The sequence below is a fragment of the Crinia signifera genome, chromosome 6, assembly GCF_055691185.1.
Source record: "Crinia signifera chromosome 6, ASM5569118v1, whole genome shotgun sequence".
Taxonomy (NCBI): domain Eukaryota; kingdom Metazoa; phylum Chordata; class Amphibia; order Anura; family Myobatrachidae; genus Crinia; species Crinia signifera.
In genome coordinates, this window is record NC_139222.1 from 270,093,267 (window position 1) to 270,113,220 (window position 19,954).

General features: G+C 46.0%; 1 protein-coding gene across 4 annotated transcripts in view; it reads left to right on the forward strand.

Moving 5' to 3' along the window:
- Nucleotides 1–19,954, forward strand: part of CRTAC1 (cartilage acidic protein 1) — a 527,150-nt gene that overhangs the window by 468,852 nt on the left and 38,344 nt on the right. For all 4 annotated transcript variants that reach the window (XM_083149576.1, XM_083149578.1, XM_083149579.1 and 1 more), the window contains exons 10-11: nt 15,720–15,820; nt 19,089–19,257. In XM_083149576.1, the coding sequence (XP_083005702.1) occupies nt 15,720–15,820; nt 19,089–19,257 (270 nt within the window). The remainder of the gene's footprint in view (nt 1–15,719; nt 15,821–19,088; nt 19,258–19,954) is intronic.

The following is a 19,954-nucleotide window of genomic DNA, read 5'->3' on the forward strand; positions in this document are numbered from 1 at the left end:
AATAAAAGAAAAAACCCCATGTCAACATTTTGACTGTCCACATTCCCCATGTCGACCTAAGGCTTGTGTCGACTAATGACCCTGTCAACCTATCCCCATGTTGACTTCAGACATGTCGACCTAATGCTTGTTGACCTAGTTGCTGGCTATCCAATGATCCATATGGGGGTTCTATGTGCCTAAAGCTAATCCTCCCCACAACCTAACCCTAAATCCCCTCACTAGTGCCTAATCCTAACCCCTCTTCCTTGGCCTGACCCTAACGGACCCTGCATATTCGATTGGGGTGACAGTATTTCTGACAGCATCCTTGAAATGATAAATTGGGATTAATACTCAGCAAATGGGCGCTCTCCCTACTTGGACACCTAAATATATGATTAATTAAGAAAATACTCCCTTTTTTCGGGTGATCTTCTTATATCTGGGTAATCTTCCCCTAGATTAATGGTTGTTGGTCGTAGATAGGGGTCGCGATGAGTATATGTGAATAAAGCAGAAAAGTACACATGCAATTGGTAAACCAGAATCACTGCATATATCCCTTTATATTCCTTCTCATAAAAGAGGATGCGTACCAAACTCACATGAGTTATGGTATAATAACACACAGAAAGGTATCTTTATGGTACTGAGGGGACTGCGTACCAGTACTCACGATGTGTAGATGAATAAAACGTTCATCAAGTTTCTTTTCCAAAGGTTTATTACATCACACAGAATAATATTTTAAAAATAATTTAAAATGACATAAAACGTGGCTTTGTCCATACGTGGATCCCGAGGAAGAGACAAAGCGTCATGTTGATCGTGCTCAGTGTGCTTACATAGGAGAAGGCTGAAGATTTAAGGTGAGTGAATTCTGAGTGTACCTGGAAAGCCCAGATCCAGATCTCTGGTCTTTCAGGGGAATACTGATATATTCCTCACACTTGTCAGAAGCCTGAACCTACCACTAGCCACGTTTTATGTCATTTTAAACTATTTTTAGTTTAAAATGACATTAAAATAACCTTGAAACGCAGATATGGGAACAGTCCATGACCTCTGGAAGAGTTGCTAAGCCCCAAAACATGCAGGCACCTGCAATACATTCCCAGTCTGGGGTTTTGTAAATAGGCTGATTAGGCTGCAGCCTAGGACGACAGGATTGGGTTGGGGGGGGACAGCCAAGGAATACAATTAAGGCCTAATTAATTCCATACTTGAAAATAGCAAAATATAGAAACCTTTAAGTATATATATAAATAAATAAATAACTCAATAAATAAATTAGAGGTAGGAGCAGGTAAGGACTGGGGGTGGGGTGGAGAGTTTCTGGGCTAAAAACCGTCTCCGCTCAAAATTAAAGTCACAGCTCAAAGTGGAAGTAAAAACTGTCACAGCTCAAAGTGAAAGTATATTGCAGATGCCATCATTTTCACAGCGTTATAACTAGTCCTGTAATAAATCACAAGATAATGGTAGAAGGGCAGTAAGTGAACAAAAAACTATTATAAAAATGGTACTCTTTACTTAGAAGGGCGCCCATCTCGGCCATCTCGGGCATTGAATGCACTAAAAAATCAGGTGCGATGCGACAGACGAGATGCCCGAGATTTCCCATAGGGAACAATGTTAAATGTCTCAATTGACCCGATTTTCCTGTTCAATGCCTCAATTGACCCAATTTTTCCATAGGAAACAATGTTAAATGGGCCACAGAGGCCAAATAGGCACCCTGAAGTGAATAATGGCCACCCGAATTGTTAACGCCACCCCACGATCAACGTCAACCCGAAGTGTGGCGAGCGCAGCGAGCCCGCGAGGGGCGGCGGTACGCGTCCTACGACCTTTTCATACCCCCACTATCCACGTCGGCGTGGAGTTGAGAATAGAAAGTGTGGCGAGCGCAGCGAGCCACCGAGCCCGAAGCGTGGCGAGCGGACGCGGATACCTTCACAGGTATCCGCGTCCCCTCGCGGGCTTCACAGCTGTCCACGTACCCTCGCGGGGCTCGCTGCGCTCGCCACGCTTCGGGCTCGGTGGCACGCTGCGCTCGTCACACTTTCTATTCTCAACTACACGCCGACGTGGATAGTGGGGGTATGAAAAGGTCGTAGGACGCGTACCGCCACCCCTCGCGGGCTCGCTGCGCTCGCCACGCATCGGGTTGACGTTGATCGTGGGGTGGCGTTAACAATTCGGGTGGCCATTATACACTTCAGGGTGCCTATTTGGCCTCTGTGGCCCATTTAACATTGTTTCCTATGGAAAAATCGGGTCAATTGAGGCATTGAACAGGAAAATTGGGTCAATTGAGACATTTAACATTGTTCCCTATGGGAAATCTCGGGCATCTCGTCGGTTGATCGCACCCGATTTTTTAGTGCATTCAATGCCCGAGATGCCCGAGATTTTTTACTAACGATGCCCACGATCAAAATCGTGGGCGCCCTTCTAAGTAAAGAGTACCATAAAAATAAAGCCAGTATATTTTCTATTTCTAAAAGTAAACTCATTGTAATATATATTTTACTATTTTTACTTGTGCCCTGCATGTGGGTGCTTGCGGTTCTTCAAGTACCAGCATGTGTAGGAAGCTTTTGGGGACCCCGTAGTTCACCAGTAAAAACAATATTAACTCTTTTCTTACATTGGATTGCTATGAACTCGCCACCCATAGCTCAGGGGCTATGGGCATAGCAATGGGATTCCGCTCTTTGGTGGCCTGGAAGGGGGGACCCCTTCAGTGGCGGGCTGGGCAGGGGGGCAGGGTGCCAGTTGCCCCCCAGGCCAGTACACTGTTACTGTTTGGGGCCGCAGGTGCATGCTGTGCTTGCACATTCATGTGGCCGGGAAGCCTTGCAGCGTGTGCTCCTCGCTGCACTCTGACGTCTGACCTGATATCTCTGACAGCAGCCGTTCAGGGCTGGTGCTGTAGTATGCTCAGTTCAGGGACACTCTCTCACAGCGCAGCCAGGACGGAGCCTTCACAGCTGCAAAACTTGATTACTGGGGCCAGCCCCTCTCCTGGGACCAGCCACCAATGAGCTGAGCTCCCATACGGCTGGCCCCTCCCCTCCTACTGTTCTCTCCTCCCGGGCAGCATGAATCCTGCTCCCTCCCTTCTATCTCCACCCTGTACAGAAGCTTCCCTCCTTGGTGAGTTTTTTGGTGGATAGACAGAGTCATGTGTAGGGATAATGTGGGTGGGAGGTGTCAGTAGCGCACGCAGGGGGGGTTTCCGAGTACCCAGAAACCCCCCCAGGAGTCTAAGGGCCATTGTCTGAAAGCTGAGGGTCCTCTCTTTCCAAGAGTACAAGAATTTTTTAAATCGGACCTTGGGAACCGGAGATATCTGACTTCAAAGCAGTGGTCCCCATCCAAGCCTGTTAATTGCTGTTCCCAGTCAGATATTTCAGGTTCTGTCTGACGTAGAGTTTTTCTGAGGATATATTCCAAAATCTGTGACTCTCCCCCTTTGAAGGATACTAAAAGCTTGTCTCTACTGTTCCCAGAACCAGAGATATCAGCCTTCAAGCAGCTGGTTACTGCTCCAGCTCCACACAACTGGTATGTAGTTTTATATACTCCTTGGCAGATTGCTCTGCCTCCTGAACTCTGGCCCCCTCGTCCCCAGCAGTGGCGGATTCAGGGGGGGGGCACCCGGGCACGTGCCCCCCCTGTCATTTATTTTGTAGCTGAGGACCAGGGCTTTCCAACGAGCCCTGCTCCGTGTCTCTAGCCCCCCGGGAACCGGAGATATCGCCTGGCAAACCTGTAACGTTTTTTCCCATAGGATAATATGGGACCCGTCAATTCCGACCCCCACCCGGTTCCGACGGATGCCAGTTCCCGCCCTGGCATCACAGAAGCTTGTGGTTGATATCATTCAATTCCAAATCGCTGGGCCTTTAATATGATACCAGGTATCGCTGGTCCAAATCCGTCAATCATTTCCAGAGATATTGCGTGTAAACCGATTCTTTTATTTTTGAAATGTAATTTCATGGCTGTTCATGATTTTGAGGGCAGATTACTCTGGAACCAAACCTTTCAGTTTCACTGGACCAAAATCATTCAAAGCCCACTCAAAAGTTCTTCAATATAATACTTGTCTCATGTAAATGGGTCAGTTGGTTCCGAAGATATAGCCGGTTAAATGAGATAACTGGTTAAAGGGGGGAGGGGTGGTTTTCTCTCCCCCTCACACCAGAAAGTGCAGGGACTAGGCTGGTGTAAAAGGGGCCAACCTTAGAATGCATTTTCTGGTGTGAAAGGGGTATTATTTCAAATAGCCGGGACCTGCAGTGCTCTGAATACAGCCAGGCTCTGCCACTGTCAGTGGCTATCACTTCTGCCTGGCGGCGGCTGTCCCCCATTTACCACGAGCATGTATTCCCCCTTGGCAATGAGCATGTAATCCCACATGGCAACGAGCATGGAACCCTTGGCAATGAGCATGTAGAGAAGCAGCACTTATGTAGCATATTTTTTAATAGGCATTATGGTGTTTGGCATAACACATAATGGACATAATGGCGTGTAACTTAACGTGGACATAATGGACATTATGGTGTAAATGTTTAATGCGCGCCTTTGGTGGACAATGTCCTTGTTTATGAAGTGTATTGTGAATTTTGACTTAATCTGTGTGGCATTATGTGAATTCTGGCTCAATCCATGTGGCATTATGTGAATTTTGTCTCAATCCGTGTGGCATTATGTGAATTTTGGCTCAATCCGTGTGGCATTATGTGAATTTTGGCTCAATCCATGTGGCATTATGTGAATTTTGGCTCAATCTGTATGGCATTTTATGCATTTGGCTCAATCCGTGTGGCATTATGTGAATTTTGACACAATCCATTTGGCATTATGTGAATTTTGGCTCAATCCGTGTGTGTTATTATGTAAATTTTGGCTCAATCCATGTGGCATTATGTGAATTTTGACACAATCCATGTGGCATTATATGAATTTTGGCTCAATCCGTGTGTGTTATTATGTAAATTTTGGCTCAATCCATGTGGCATTATGTGAATTTTGACACAATCCATGTGGCATTATTTGAATTTTGGCTCAATCCATGTGGCATTATGTGAATTTTGACACAATCCATGTGGCATTATTTGAATTTTGGCTCAATCCATGTGGCATTATGTCAATTTTGGCTCATTCCATTTGGCATCCTGTGTAAGGGGCAAGTATAATGGGGTCTAGTATTTTGTTGCATAATGTGTAGAAGTTCTATATGGTGTTGACACGCGCCCTGTTGAGTTGCCACACACCCTTTTCTGGAGCGCGCCTTTGGCGCGCGCACAACTACAGCCTGCGTACTTTAAATGCCAGGGCCTATTTTTAATTCCATTCCCACCCTCTCCTGCCACTCTCTTAGCATGTACACTGGCACCACTAACACCGCCACTCCCCCACCCAAACCCTTTTTTATCATGGTGCCCCCCCTGTCATTTTATCCTGGATCCGCCCCTGGTCCCCAGTACCATTTGGTAGGTGGGATTCTCTAGTTTTTATTCCATTTAAAGCTAAGAAATCTATTTCTGGGAACTGGAGATATCTGCAGTCAAGCAAGCTGTCCTTCCACCAGAAAATTATAAATAATAAGCCCACTCCACTATACACCCCTCCTCTGCATATTAAACATCCTCTATCACCCTGGAAGTTATGTATCAGGGCCCCTTCATTCAGCCCAATGACCCCTTCTCTCACCCCATCTCCCGCCATCTGTGCAGTAAAGGGGTAATTAGTGGAAATTACTGATCCAGGCCCTACATGCTGAGTGGTTGATATAATACCCCCTACCACCCGCGGGACATCAAAACATATACTGGGTCACCTAAGTGTCCAACTCCGTACTTTGCTCCGCCCCTCTGGAAACCCCCTTCTGAAAATCCTGCGTTTGCCACTGGGTGTTGTCTTCTTTGTGAAATGTGTGTGTCTGACTCTGTGTAGAAAAAATTGTCTCATTGTTTCATACATGGGGGGATGTTATCTTGTTTAGTGTGTGTGTCTGTACTATGTGTCTGCATTTGAGTGTAAAAATATGTGTAACTTGCATACATAATGTGTGTGTGTAGTATGTATCTGCATGTGAGTGTAAAAATATCGTGTAACTTGCATAAATAATGTGTGTGTGTGTGTGTGGGGGGGGGTGGAGTTATCTTGTTTAGTGTGTGTCTGTGTGTGTGTACTATGTGTTTGCATGTGAGTGTAAAAATATACGTGTAACTTGCATAAATAATGTGTGTGGGGGTGGGGGGGGGTGTAGTTATCTTGTTTAGTGTGTGTGTGTGTGTGTGTGTGTGTGTGTGTACTATGTGTTTGCATGTGAGTGTAAAAATGTATGTGTGACTTGCATACATAATTTGTGTGGGGGGAGGGGAGTTTGCTGGTATTTTCTTTATTATATGTGTGTGGAAAAATACATGTGTTGTTGGTGGAAGGGGGGCTTGTTTTTTTCTGTGTTTGTAACTAATTTTGCATGTATTTAAGGGGCGGGCGGGCGGACAGGCAGGGCCGTAGCCCAGACCGCCAAACCACGGAGGGTGCCATAATCCCCATATCCTTCTGTAACATGGTATTAACAGCGACCCGCTAGCCTAGCCCCAACCTCTGTTCCTCATCTCACACTGCTGCTCTGTCCCCTGCCATCCTGGCAATCCATGCTGTGGTGCAAAAATATAATTTTTGGGTCCCACTCCAACCCAGGCTCACAGTATGCCACACAGCAGTGGGTGGCAGCAGTGGCCCATTTAGTTTTCAGGGGCCCCAGTGCATTGCACCTCCTGCATCAATGGTAGTTCTGCCTCTGTACAGATGGGTATGTATGTGAGTTTAGATGGGTCAGTTGTGTACAAGGGTGTACACAGTTAATTAGTGTAGCTTATAGAGGGGGTCAGTAATGTATTAGGTATAGAGGGTTCGTTGATGTAGTGTAGGGTATAGAGGGGTCAGTAATGTAGTGTAGGGTATAGAGGGGTCAGTAATGTAGTGTAGGGTATAGAGGGGTCAGTAATGTAGTGGTGGATATAGAGGGGTCAGTAGTGTGGTGACGGGTATAGATGGGTCAGTACTGTAGGGTATATAGGGGTCAGTGATATAGCGGAGGGTATAGAGGGGTCAGTACTGTAGGGTATAGAGGGGTCAGTTATATTTGAGACTTATGAATAGGACTCCTCTATTGATTCAGGTTGTTACTATAATAGTAACAAGTGACTGTGAAAATTATTCTTAATTTATTTTGTAATAAATTGTTTCCTACAGTAGATGGGTTCTGTACACTCACTCGGGCTGGGTGCACCAAAGGTAAAACTGTGGCCAAACCTCTGAAAATCCGTATTCAGTGGTCCAACCACATTTCTCGTATACACCAAGCTCCTGAATGGGATACACTACTAGAGCCTGGACTTAGTGGGCATTGCCATCTGTAAATGGCATTGCCTTATAGAAGCCTATGGGCTTCTTTTTGCAATATGTACTGAGCGGGATTTAATCGGTCTCCTCCTAGTGCCCATGCAGTGCGTTTATCTGACGCATGCGCAGAAAGATGCAGTGTTTTGTGTTCTACTTGCTGGTTTCTGACAGGCGGCATGCTAAGCCCATTCCTGCTGATTAAGCAAACCAGGCCTCCAACAATGTGAATCCCATTTCATGCGCTGGTAGAAAAAGCGGGGCCACTGTCTTGTGTTTGCCCCCCAGGCTGAAAGTTGCCAGCCAGCCCCTGGACCCCTTTATTGGTGGGGTTCCCAATTCCTTAGGGGGCACCGTTAAATGCTACGTCTGCAGGTATCAAAATAATCTTTTCTTCCCGGCTGTGGTATTACCTCCTGGGCTAGTGGAGCTTGGTGCTGGTTTTAAAAAATATGTGGATCCCTATGTCCTTTCCCCCCCAATATTTGGAACTAGCATAGAGACAGGCATAAGAGAAGGACTGCACCTCACAAGTTAAGTGGAACCTTTCCCTGCAGCACAACCTCTTTCTGTACAATTGGGGATAATTCAGGAGATTATAATCGAGGCTCCAATTCAAATCTGTATTTCAACAGTCTTTTAAGACTCTAACATTAGTTGCCTTGATTGTACCTGCAAGATTAACCCCTGATGAATTCGCTAGGAGACCAAACGCATTGGGTTACGTTGCTGTACACCTGAAAGGGGCGGAAGATTTTCCTCCTTGAAAAAACAGAGCTTAATTGTTGTTCTCTATGCTGAAAGACTTTTAATAAATATTTTTGGACTGCACAACGTTGTTTTATTGGAACTTGGAACCTCACGCATATTTTATTGTATATTAAACTCTTTCCCTCTCAATCTCAGAGTATTTATATAGGTGCCTTTCCATTATTGATGTATGTATGAGTATATATATTTCAGACTAGTTGTTTTTAATCCACCACCATTTTATGTCCCTCCTCGCTCCCTCCTAGTCCCCTCCCTACTATATTGTTCCCCTTCTTCGCCCTTTACTCTTTGGTGGCCTATCCACCCGCGCCTGCCCCTACCATTAATTATTATATAGATATGTCTGTGATAAGTGACAATAGAAAATCTGTTTCATTAATAGACCCAGAAATGAACAGATTGGGCTTTGATTTGGGATGGGTCCTGAGGTCTTGTCCGAGGGTTCCCTAAAGTCGTCATGAATGAGGCTCTGACATAGGTGCCTCCTGATCACCGGGCAGCACTCTGCAGTCTTAGGGGCAGGCTGGGATAGTCACAGAGCTGCCAGTTTTTGCAGAGCAGCAAATTCTCCAACGTTACGAAAGTCTTTGTGGCCCAGAGGTTTATGGACCTCCGGATTCTGCACCTAATGATTAATAGAACAGAAGAGCATAGTACGTAGCCGCAGCTCCAGAGTAAGTTCACGCTGCTGGGATCTCACCTCGGGAGGAAATTCGGCCCCCTCTACATCTTCAAAACAAGTAGATCAAAAATAGCATACCTCAAAGCAACGTTCCCGGCCTCCCACCGGCCTGGTTTCCCAGGATCACATCATCCTACATCTCCCAGACAGTAACCTACCGTATTTCTTTTCTTTGTTTCTTTCTCACCGACTCCGAGCTGAATTTAACTATTTACTCCTTTTATGGAAGGCGTCCAGCAGATCCACACACGTCTCATGGCCGGAACCTCCACAGTTCCGGTTAAACCCCTGCATCCCAATACCGAAGGGTACAGTATGAGTCATAGGGTCGACAGACATTGGGTTGAACACTGAAGGTCGACAGCGCTTAGATCGACACCTGGAATAGGTGGACATGGCTAAAGTCGACAGTCAAAAGGTTGATGTGAGTTTTTTTCCTGAGTGTCGACATAGTCAACATGGACAATGTCTCAGTGTACCACGTCCACTCACGTGGCTCGCTGCGCTCACCATGTTTCGGGCACTATTATATGCTCCCTCCATGCCCAAGTGGATGGCACATGTCAGCTTAAAAAAAGTGAAAAGCTCATGTCGACATTTTCGCTGTCGACCTAATGCTTGTGTCGACATTCCAACCGTGTTGACCTTAGCCATATCACCCTATTTCTGGTGTCGATTTAAGCCCTATTGACAAACAGTGGTGGACGCAATGTATGTCGACCTTAATTGAGTCGACCTTGTGGCCGTGTCCCACACGATACCAACTGTTGAGACTTCTTATTTACCCCTTCACAATATACTCTTCCTTTTTATATATTTGTTTTGCTATTTGCTATGTGTGTTTTTGTGTTTCACTTTTAAGACGTGATTTCTGTTGCTATGAGCTATTGATTTCCAATACCTCACTATACCTCGCTATAATCATCAATTCCCTAAACCAGTGGTTCCCAAACTGTGTGCCGTGGCTCCCTGGGGTGCCTTGGGACACTTGCAGGGGTGCCCTGGGTTGGTGGTCCAGGACCAATTCAAATAATTTATGGCTAATTATTTATGGGCAAAACCAGTGCTGGCGGCTGCCAATCATAAAATGTGTAAAATCAGAAGCAAATCCTGCCCGTCACCACATAACTGACCCTAAGAATCAAATATAAACCCAATATATTTAGCATTATATTTATTCTGCTTTTTTAGGGGAGCCTAGGGGAGCCGCGAAAAAATTCTGTTATTCTAGGGTGCCGTGATTCAAAAAAGATTGGGAACCCCTGCCCTAAACCGTACAGATTTAACATAGCTTCATTGGTTAGGTAGAGGAATATCCCATTATCCTAAAACTAACGAAGGAGAACAGATATATTCAAATCCATCCGCTAAAGTCAACCTGAAGCTTGTTCTTTCCTCCCAATAAATCCTCCTGTGTATAACAGATCCCAATCTAGAATTCAATACTGTAGAGGCCCGTGTTCTTCTTCTCTATTTCTATGATAATACAGTCTGCGGCTTTGTGCTAAGGCGTATTATTGGGTTCTTTATCAGCATGTGAACATATTTGTTCTCATGCTAACGAGTGCTGGTATTTTGTGTATTGAGCCCGATGTAGAGTTCCCTCTTCCTATTGGTGCATGATCCCCGCGAGATCAGTTTCCCATCACTATCATCTGCTCCCCGCTGGTTGTGGGAGGTGCTGCAGATGCCTGCCGGACACGTGGGGGGGCGCTAACGCCTCTCTTCGTATTTCTCTGGCGCACCTCAAATTTAAATTTGCATTTCTCACTTGATTCTTTTTTCTCTCTATGGTTATTATTTATCGTGCTTGGAGAGAGATAAAGTGAAGAGTGCCAGCCAATCAGCTCCTAACTATATTTTTCAAGCCCAGGCAGTAACATGGCAGTTAGGAGCTGTTTGGTTGGTACTTAAGGCATGATTCAGACCTGATCGCCAGACACTTTTGTTCTCAAAATGCACAAAACTATGCTGCACTGCAGATGGGGCAGATGTAACATGTGCAGAGAGAGTTAGATTTGTCTGAGTCGTTTTGTTTCTGTGCAGGGTAAACACTGGCTGCTTTATTTTTACACTGGAATTTAGATTTCGGTTTGAACACACCCCACCCAAATCTAACTCTCTCTGCACATGTTGCATCTGCCCCAGCTGCAGCGCAGCATATTTTTACCCATTTTGAGAACAAATTTTCCCTGCAATCAGGTCTGAATTAGGCCTATAATCTCTATCTGCAAGCTTTGGTATATAGTGGCCGCCGTTCCGCCCTGTATTCGGCATCACGTTACCACACCACGCCCTCTGCTGTGCTGACTCTCTGCCCCCTTTTTGGGAGAGGGTGGACATAATGTTGGTCAGTTCTGTATGATATTGCTATTTCTGTATAGTGTATGGCTGGGGTATGGGTTAGCTCACAGACCATGTCCAGGTCAGCAGAAAAAGGTTTACACGCACTGACAAAAGGTCTTCAAAAGCAAAAGGCCGACATGTAAAAAATCGACATATGAAAAGGTCGACATGGGTTTTAATACAATACCATATTCTTAGTTTAGGTGCAGAGACTACAGATGTATCCTCATACACCTAGCATCTATTACACTATATGATGCACAATGCAACCAGTGGTGGCTCCAGAGGATGGGGTGCGCTGCAGCACAGTTCTCATTTTAAATATGGGATTCCCAACCACTGCCAGTAGTTTGGAATGACAGTTGGTGGCAGTGGGTGTGGATTTGAAATTTAAACTGTGCTGCAGCCTTCACCTCTGGAGCCACTACTGATGATCAGTATGTTTAAAGTTGCAGGCAGGGCAGTAGAGAGCCAGGCTGGAGCCAGGTACTTGTAGGGGGTGTGGCCTTATTGCAGGAGGTGTGGCCATGCATCCTTCGAATACAATTCAGAAAAAAATAGTACTGGTACTTCCTCATCTTTGCGTCCACCGCTACGCCAGTTACGTTAGCCGCTACTTAACCACTAGGTAAGGATTGTTGCCGAGGGAACCATTACAAATCTGCTCTATAGGCATTGTGTACGTCACCACCCTGGGTCCACACCTGGGTTCACGCCACCCTCCTGTGTCCACACTCCACACCACCATCTATTACCTTTAGTACAGTTGTGGCGAGTGAAGTGAGCCGCAAAGGGAAGATGATGCTTAGCAGCACCATGTAATTTCCGTAGCGTAAGCGGTGGCCGCAAAGATGAGGAAATACCATAGTACTTTATGCACCTCCCTGGTCACACTGCAGCCCAGTACACAGCAGCGTGTGATGGGTTGAGGTAATCTGGGTCCAATTGGGACCATCCATCAGACCTGGGCCCCGGTGATTAGTAGCCCCCTACTGTTTGAAGGGACTAGACTAGAGCAACAGTATATGAGGAGCTCGTCTACTACTGTCTGCATTGAGGCAGCTCGTCTACTACTTATAGTTTCCAGGCTCCTTCACCTAGATCACATATGCGCTACGCCCTATAAGGCTACTGATATTTATCTTAGATGGCTTTATGCTGATCCGAATATCCCTGCTCAGCCTGAGGCTCTGCAGTCCTGGCTCCCGGCTCCTTGCTGCACTCGCTGCTAAAGAAAACATAGGACTTAGAGTTTATTCTGGTTCACTCTTTCTGACAAAATCCTTCTTAGATGGACAAAACCATGTGCACTGCAGGGGGGGCAGATGTAACATGTGCAGAGAGAATTAGATTTGGGTGAGTTATTTTGTTTCTGTGCAGGGTAAATACTGACTGCATGATTTTACACTTCAATATAGATCTCACTTTGAAGAAAAACCCCACCCAAATCTAATTCTCTCTGCACAAGTTACATCTGCCCCCCTGCAGTGCACATGGTTTTGTCCATCTAAGAAGGATTTTGTCAGAAAGAGTGAACTAGAATAACCCCCTATTAGTGACATAGCCGCCGCACCGCTAAGGGATTATTTCCGGGTCAAAAGGTTGTATGAATCTTGAAAACCCGGAGACTGTATATTGCTTCACATGTGATGTTGCTACGGGCAACCAATCAGAATCTACTTCGTATTTATTTAGCACCCTCTAGATGAAAGTAGACAGGATCTGATTGGTTGCCCATAGCAACATCACATGTGAAGTAGAATACACATCTGATTGGTTGCTATGGGCAACATCCAATCTTCAGTAGAATTCCCATCTTAGTCAATTACCCCCACTAAAAAAAGTCCTAGAGAGTGCATAATGCAGTCATTGAAAAACATATATATATTCGTATTTTATAGAGATGAAAACACTGTATGTGCACTTCCCAGCTGCTCCAGATGGTGGCAGTAGAGATTTGTGCATTTACCCAGCACTCAGAAAATAAACAAATACTTACATAGAGGCTCATTACAATTCTACAATACTAACTCAGACTTCTTTCTATACCACTCCACTTCTGGCTTCAAATGTCATTCTATATCTGAATTAACTGTACAATCCTTCAATCTGGTGTTAATCCCTGGAATGTGCTGCATTTCAGTCTCCGGAATGGGTTATCAGGGATGCTGCGCTCGGCGATGTAGCATTCTGTAGAACAGTGTGTATGGGAATATGCCTTTCCTAATCCTGATTTATGCTTAGAATTGCAATTAGGATCTTATATTTCTGGTGAGATGCCTAAACTTATGGCAATGTTACCGGGATCGTTAAGGCTTCTGAATGAGAATGTTAATGATCTCTCTAATGTGCATATGAATTGATAAAGGTTTATACAGTCCCGAAATATAGACGACTCCATTTATCATACAGTGACTGTTCCTGGTGTTCTATAGTGTAAAGTCCTGGATTGCGTTTAGTTAATTCATCCTTTACTGCTACTGCTAATTACATGATCCTATAGAATAAAAGGCTAGCGCTGCTCCTCACCTCTGTGGGGGGAATTCAAGTGTTTTGCATGCCGGCAGCCACTAGGTGGCACCTGACCGAGCAATTCAAGTGTTGATCCATTAAGGCAAGGTTAGCCACCGGCACTAAAATGATGTCATGTTGTTCGGTCGTTTTGATTGGCTGGTGACTTGTCAGTATACCATACAATGCAGCTACCTCTTGGAAATCATTGGTGTAGGCTTAGCGCCAGTCTACCAATCAATCAATAATGATAAATCTATTAGGTACAGAGGAAACAACCACATTTTAAATGTAAAGCTGGCCATGCCCTTATGTGATTTTGCCCAATTTCACCCGATTTCGACGCAAGGACCCGAGAAATCAGGTAAAGTTGGGCAAATCTCATGCGTTTTAGAGCCAATCCGATTCTTAGTTTTCTTATGTGGCCATGCTGAAACTGATGCAAGGCATGCTGGGATGTGTAGTTCCTCAACATCTGGAGTGCCGCAATTGCCCAGCCCTGGATTAGGGCCTCTATGTCGACATGGCCATTAGATTGACACAAGCATTAGGTCGCCATGGAAAATGTTGACATGGGGTTTTCCATGTCGACCTACTGCTTGTGTCGACATAATAACCATGTCGACCTTATACACGTCAACCTCTTTCATATGTCAACCTAGCGACCGTCGACGTAAGTTCTGTCGACCCTATCGCCTATACCCGAAGTTCCTGGGCGGTACAAGGTGGATCAGCTGCCACTTCTCCCCTCAGAGAAGTTGCAGTATTGTATGGGGGCCTTAAGGGGGCAATTCAAATAGCGGTGAAGGGGATGAGCTGCTGTTGCAATGACATATAAACACTGGTAACGGCAGCAGGACCCGGGGCCCATTCTCACCAAAAGGTCAACATGAGTTTTTCACGTTTTTTTCCCCCCAAAAAATCGGTATTTCATACTCTACCATCCACTAGGGCGTGGAGGGAGAATAAAGTAGTGTGCCGAGCACAGCCATCGAGGCGCCGTGCCCGAAGCATGGTGACCAAAGCGAGCCATGTGAGAGGACGTGGCAACCTTCCCATTGATCTAATGCTTGTCGACATTCCGACCCTGTCGACTTTAGCCATGTCAACCTATTTTATATGTCAACCTAATGGTCCGTTCAGTGGGCATGTTATGGAAGTGTTGCGGGCGTGTATGTGCAAGTGGCGTGTAATTGGGATGATTGCATGCACAGATGACAGTTGTGGGCTCCCCAGACCTCGCAGAATCAGCTGTACGGATGTACAGTAGGGAAGGAGTTTTCAGACTATTTTTCACTATAGATAGCAGACTGACAGGAGGCCTCCAATAGATTCTGCTGCGAGCGCTTTTGTGTTCCCCCAAAAGTCCTATATTCTATCATCGTTCATCATAGAGAGAGAAAATAATTTTTTGTTGCTATGTATTAAATCCACGGCTCACTGGGGATACCGTACTGCACCAGATAGCAGCAACTTATTCCTCTGTCAGCCACTAGGGGTCACTGCTGTGTCAAACAGATGAAAACTCCATAAAAAAAAAAAAAAATCAAAAATAGTTGTAAAAAACTTTTGAAGTTTTGAAAGCATTTTTTTTACTGCGTCTGCCATCCTCATCCTGAGATGACATCCGGTCAATCCGCCAGTGTCCTTCATAAATATGCAGGAGAGCCCCCGCCACTTCCATAGCGTCCTGCCAGGAACAGTAAAGGGGGAGATCTTCTCACTTTGATAAATACAGTAGACCAGGTGAGGAGAGAGAGCTACAATATGTACCAGCTGTCATTTTAATGTAATATAAATAAGTGTTACAAGCTATAACATAAAAATCTGACGATGAAGCCTGAAGGAGCCCGCGTAAAGGCTTGGTGGGGCCACATGTGGTCATGGGGCCACCAACTGTCTATCGCTGTGTTACTTTATGTACTGTACGAGTATTCCCAGTTTGTCTTGCTTGTTTTTATTTATTTATTTTTTCATTTATTTCCGCACAATCTAGGTGGCGTTGTGACTGATTTTGATGGAGACGGCATGCTAGACCTTATCCTGTCTCACGGAGAGTCAATGGCGCAGCCTATATCTGTGTATCAGGGGAGGCAGGTGAGTTGTTGGAGATCTCATACACTTATTAGGCTATACACCAGGGCTGGGCAACACCGGCCCTCCAGATGTTAATGAACTACACATCCCAGGATGCTTTGCATCAGTTTCAGCATGGCCACATAGCAAAACTAATGCAAAGCATCCTGGGATGTGTAGTTCATTAACATCTGGAGGGCCGGTGTTGCCCAGCCCTGCTATACACTGTACCTTTTTGGTAGTGCCACCACAAAACCCTTCCCTGGTTTGTGAATCCGAATGCGAAAGGACAATGCCCTCCACTGTCAGCATCCTACTGCTTGTCCGCACTGGCGTATTTGTAATGGGTGCAGTGTGTGTGTGTGGTGCCCACAGCTCCCAGGGTCCAGAAGAGTTCACACCACACAATGGGGCAGATGTATTAAGCCTGGAGAAGAGAGGGCACTTCCCGGGGCGGCGGGCAGGGCCGTCTTTTCGTATGGGCTTAATGGGCACTTGCCCAGGGGCCCCAGGTGTATAAGGGCCCTATGCTGATAGCTGAGGATCCCCTTTTTCCAGGGATACCAGAATTTTGAAAATCAGCCCTGGGGAACTGGTGATATCCAACTTCAAATCAGCAGTCCACATCCGACCTGTTAATTGCAATTCCCAGTCATATTTCTCAGGTTTTCTCTGGCTTAGAGTTTTTCTGAGAGTATATTCCAAATGTTGGGACTCTTCCCTTTCTGCTGACACTAGCGGCTTGTCTCTAATCTACCCAGAACCAGAGATATCAGCCTTCCAGCAGCCGGTCCCTGCTCCAGCTCCAAACGTCTGGTGTACAGTTTTATATATTTGTCAATGGATTGCTCTGGCTCCCGATCTCTGATCCCCAAGTTCCCAGCACCTCCTGAAAGTTGGGACTCTAGGTTTTTATACTATTAAAGGCTAAGAAATCTATAATGGCGATATCTGCAGTCAAACAATCTGCTCTTCCACCGGAAAATGACGAATATTAAGCCCACTCCATTATCCAACCCTCCCCTGTGTATAAAGCACCCCTACCTCCCTGGTAGTCATTTACAAGGGACCCTTCTTTCAGCTCAGTGCCCCCTTCCACACGTTAGTGTTCTCCCTCCCACCATCTGTGCAGTAAAGGAGTCATTAGCAGAAGTTACTGCTCCAGGTCCTACATGTTGAGTGCAAGATAGAGCACCCCCTGCCACCCGTGGGACATCAAAGCTGCTGCTGATAGCACCCCCACCCCTAGGAGGGGAGAATGGGTAAGGGCCCCAGTGCATTGCTTTGCCCAGGGGCCCACACTGCTGTTAAGACGGCCCTGGCGGCGGGAAGTGCCCTCTGGGACTTGGTAAGCTGTGAGCTTCACAGCATACCGAGTACCGAGTTAACCTGAGTGAGGACCATAATTGTGCCGCAGATGAAAAACATTTGCTCCGCTGCGCCCACCATCGATACAGCATCGGAACCAGGTCCCTGTAGTACCGCACATCATTGTTTATGTTTATAAGATGTTACCCAGCAACCAGTTATTTAAGTTCTACAGTTGGAATAAAGCAGGTGAGATGGAAATCAGATTGCTCCAGTCATTGTTACATCTGTACATTATCTCTCAGTAGTTTGCAGCTGTGATCGGGGCTGCAGAGCAGTAAGTAGCTGTGTTCTAAGTAATTAGTGAAGCACACTGTCTGCGGTGTAGCCAAGCGGACTCAGTGATTGGAGCTGGAGAAACCATCCGGGGACGGGTCATTGCTGTGCAGGGAGGCAGAGATCCCGCACACACGGATAATCACAATCGATATAGCAGAGAACAGAATAACCTGTCCCTAATTGCACTCCTGGACTTTGTTTTTGAAAACATTTTTTTTTTTACATTAATAACGTAAAATCAATTCCTGCAAAGATAATAGCTCGCATAGATTTCTGTGCATTCTACACGGGAAATAAACAGATTCTATATTTTATTTTAATAGTACAATATCAAAGAATTCACTGGGAATATTGTACAGGCCTGGATCCTTTTATTTACAGTCCGTTTCATACTTTCATAGAATGTCCTGGAGCAGTGCGCATGTACGTGCGCTGGGTGCTTGCGGCCACGGCGAACAGATTATCCGCCGGGTGCACGCACCTAACCTTGCGGCCGGTGGGCGTGGGGTGGCGGGCAGGAGTACATTCCCGTAAAATTACTGGGCGTTCCCATGGTAATTGCCTGGTGACGTGGGCGCCGGGGACGGGCAGCTGATATCACCGGATATCAGCTGCCCGTCCACTTCCTTCAGGTTATGCATGCACATGCTCTGAGCAACCTTAAATATGTGTGCGCCTTTCACATCATTCGATGGTCACCGACCATCGAATGATGTGGCCGATCCCCCGCAGGCTGCGAATGGAGGTTTATGTAAAACATCCATTTGCAATCAGTGCGTGCGAACACACAATGCGAATGGCCACCATTCGCAAGGTGGGGTGTGGTGGACTGAACCAGAATAACCCCCCAAGACTGTATAGTTCTGCAGCTGCCGCTATAGGGGAGCACACGGCCCTCCTCTCTTAGAACTCTCTTACGCCTAGATGACAGAAGACAGGTGGCAAAATGACTGCACATTCACCAGACTCAGGGGTACATTTATTGGGTATGGATTGCTAGATAGACAGTCAATAGTACTACCCCGAAAAGGGTCAACGTTTCATAGGTCAACAGGGTCAAAATGATGACACGGGAAAGGTTGACAGCGTCAAAATGTCATGAGGGTCAAAATGTCAACATGAAAAAAAGGTTGACATTAGTTTTTCTTTTTTGTGATGTCCATGTCGACATGAACCCTTAATTAGTGTAATACATACTCTCGCTAGGCTTGCTTCGCAACTCATGTTGACCCTATTACATGTTGACGTGTTTCATGGCATCATTTTGACCCTGTCGACCTATTGAATGTCAACCTTTTTGGGGTAGACCTATTGATTGTCTATGTAGACCAGGCATGTCCAACGTTGGCCCTCCAGATGTTGTGAAACTACACATCCCAGCATGCTTTGCCACAGTTTTGCTATTAGCGAATGCTAAAACTATTGCAAAGCATGCTGGGATGTGTAGTTTCAAAACATCTGGAGGGCCAATGTTGGACATGCCTGATGTAGACACTGGAAATTCTATTGAAGATGGGATGTTGCCCATAGCAACCATAGTTTATTATCATCTAGAAGTTGCTGAATGAATAAGAACTAGAATCTGATTGGTAAAATAATGTGTTACTATAAGTGACATGTTTGGGTTTGCTGTTTATTACAGGGCTTGAAGAACCACTGGCTCCGAGTAATCCCACGGACCAAGTTTGGCGCGTTTGCACGTGGTGCAAAGGTAGTGCTGTATACAAAGAAAAGTGGAGCTCATCTGAGAATCATCGATGGAGGATCGGGCTACCTGTGTGAGATGGAGCCGGTTGCTCACTTTGGACTTGGTAGGTACAGAAGCATCTGTTATCGATTATTACACCTGGGGAAGCAGAGTCTTTCCGCTGGCACATCTGCTCTAGGTCTTAGTGGCGTAACAATAGCGCCGCGGACCCTGCAGTGGCCGGGGAGGCGCTGAGTAAGTGTGGGTGCCAGGGGTCTGCGAGGACTATTGTTATGCTGTGTGCCAGGACCTGCCTTACCCCGCCGATGCGTCTGTGGCCGGGAGTCGGGACCCGCAGATCTGCTTGTCTGCGTCCCGGCGCTCCTCCTGGCTGCTTATGAAAAATGCCCCTCACAAAATGGCAGCCCCCATACAGCAGACAGTTTTTGAGGATGCTAGAGTAGGCGACAGCACTGCTAAGTCTCCTTGTAGGACTGTAAGTAATAACCAAGGAGAAGTTACCAGATAGGATAAAGTTACTCTTATAGTTGTCTTGCTAATCATTTCCCCTATCCCAGATAGTAGATAGCTGGTATTGATCAAAGCACAGAGCCTGATTCTGAGTTGGACGCTTAATGGCACTGTTGCAAATGAGCCAGACTGTTACAGAAGTGTGGTGCAAAGGTGATGTGTGCTCGTGGGGGGTGGCAAGTAGTGTCATTACAAATGGTCCATTGAGTTGGCGGGTTATGGGTTGCAGGCGTGTCTGGAAATATGGTGTCACAGGAGAAGAACAGAGAGACAGCACACTGCATGTGGGG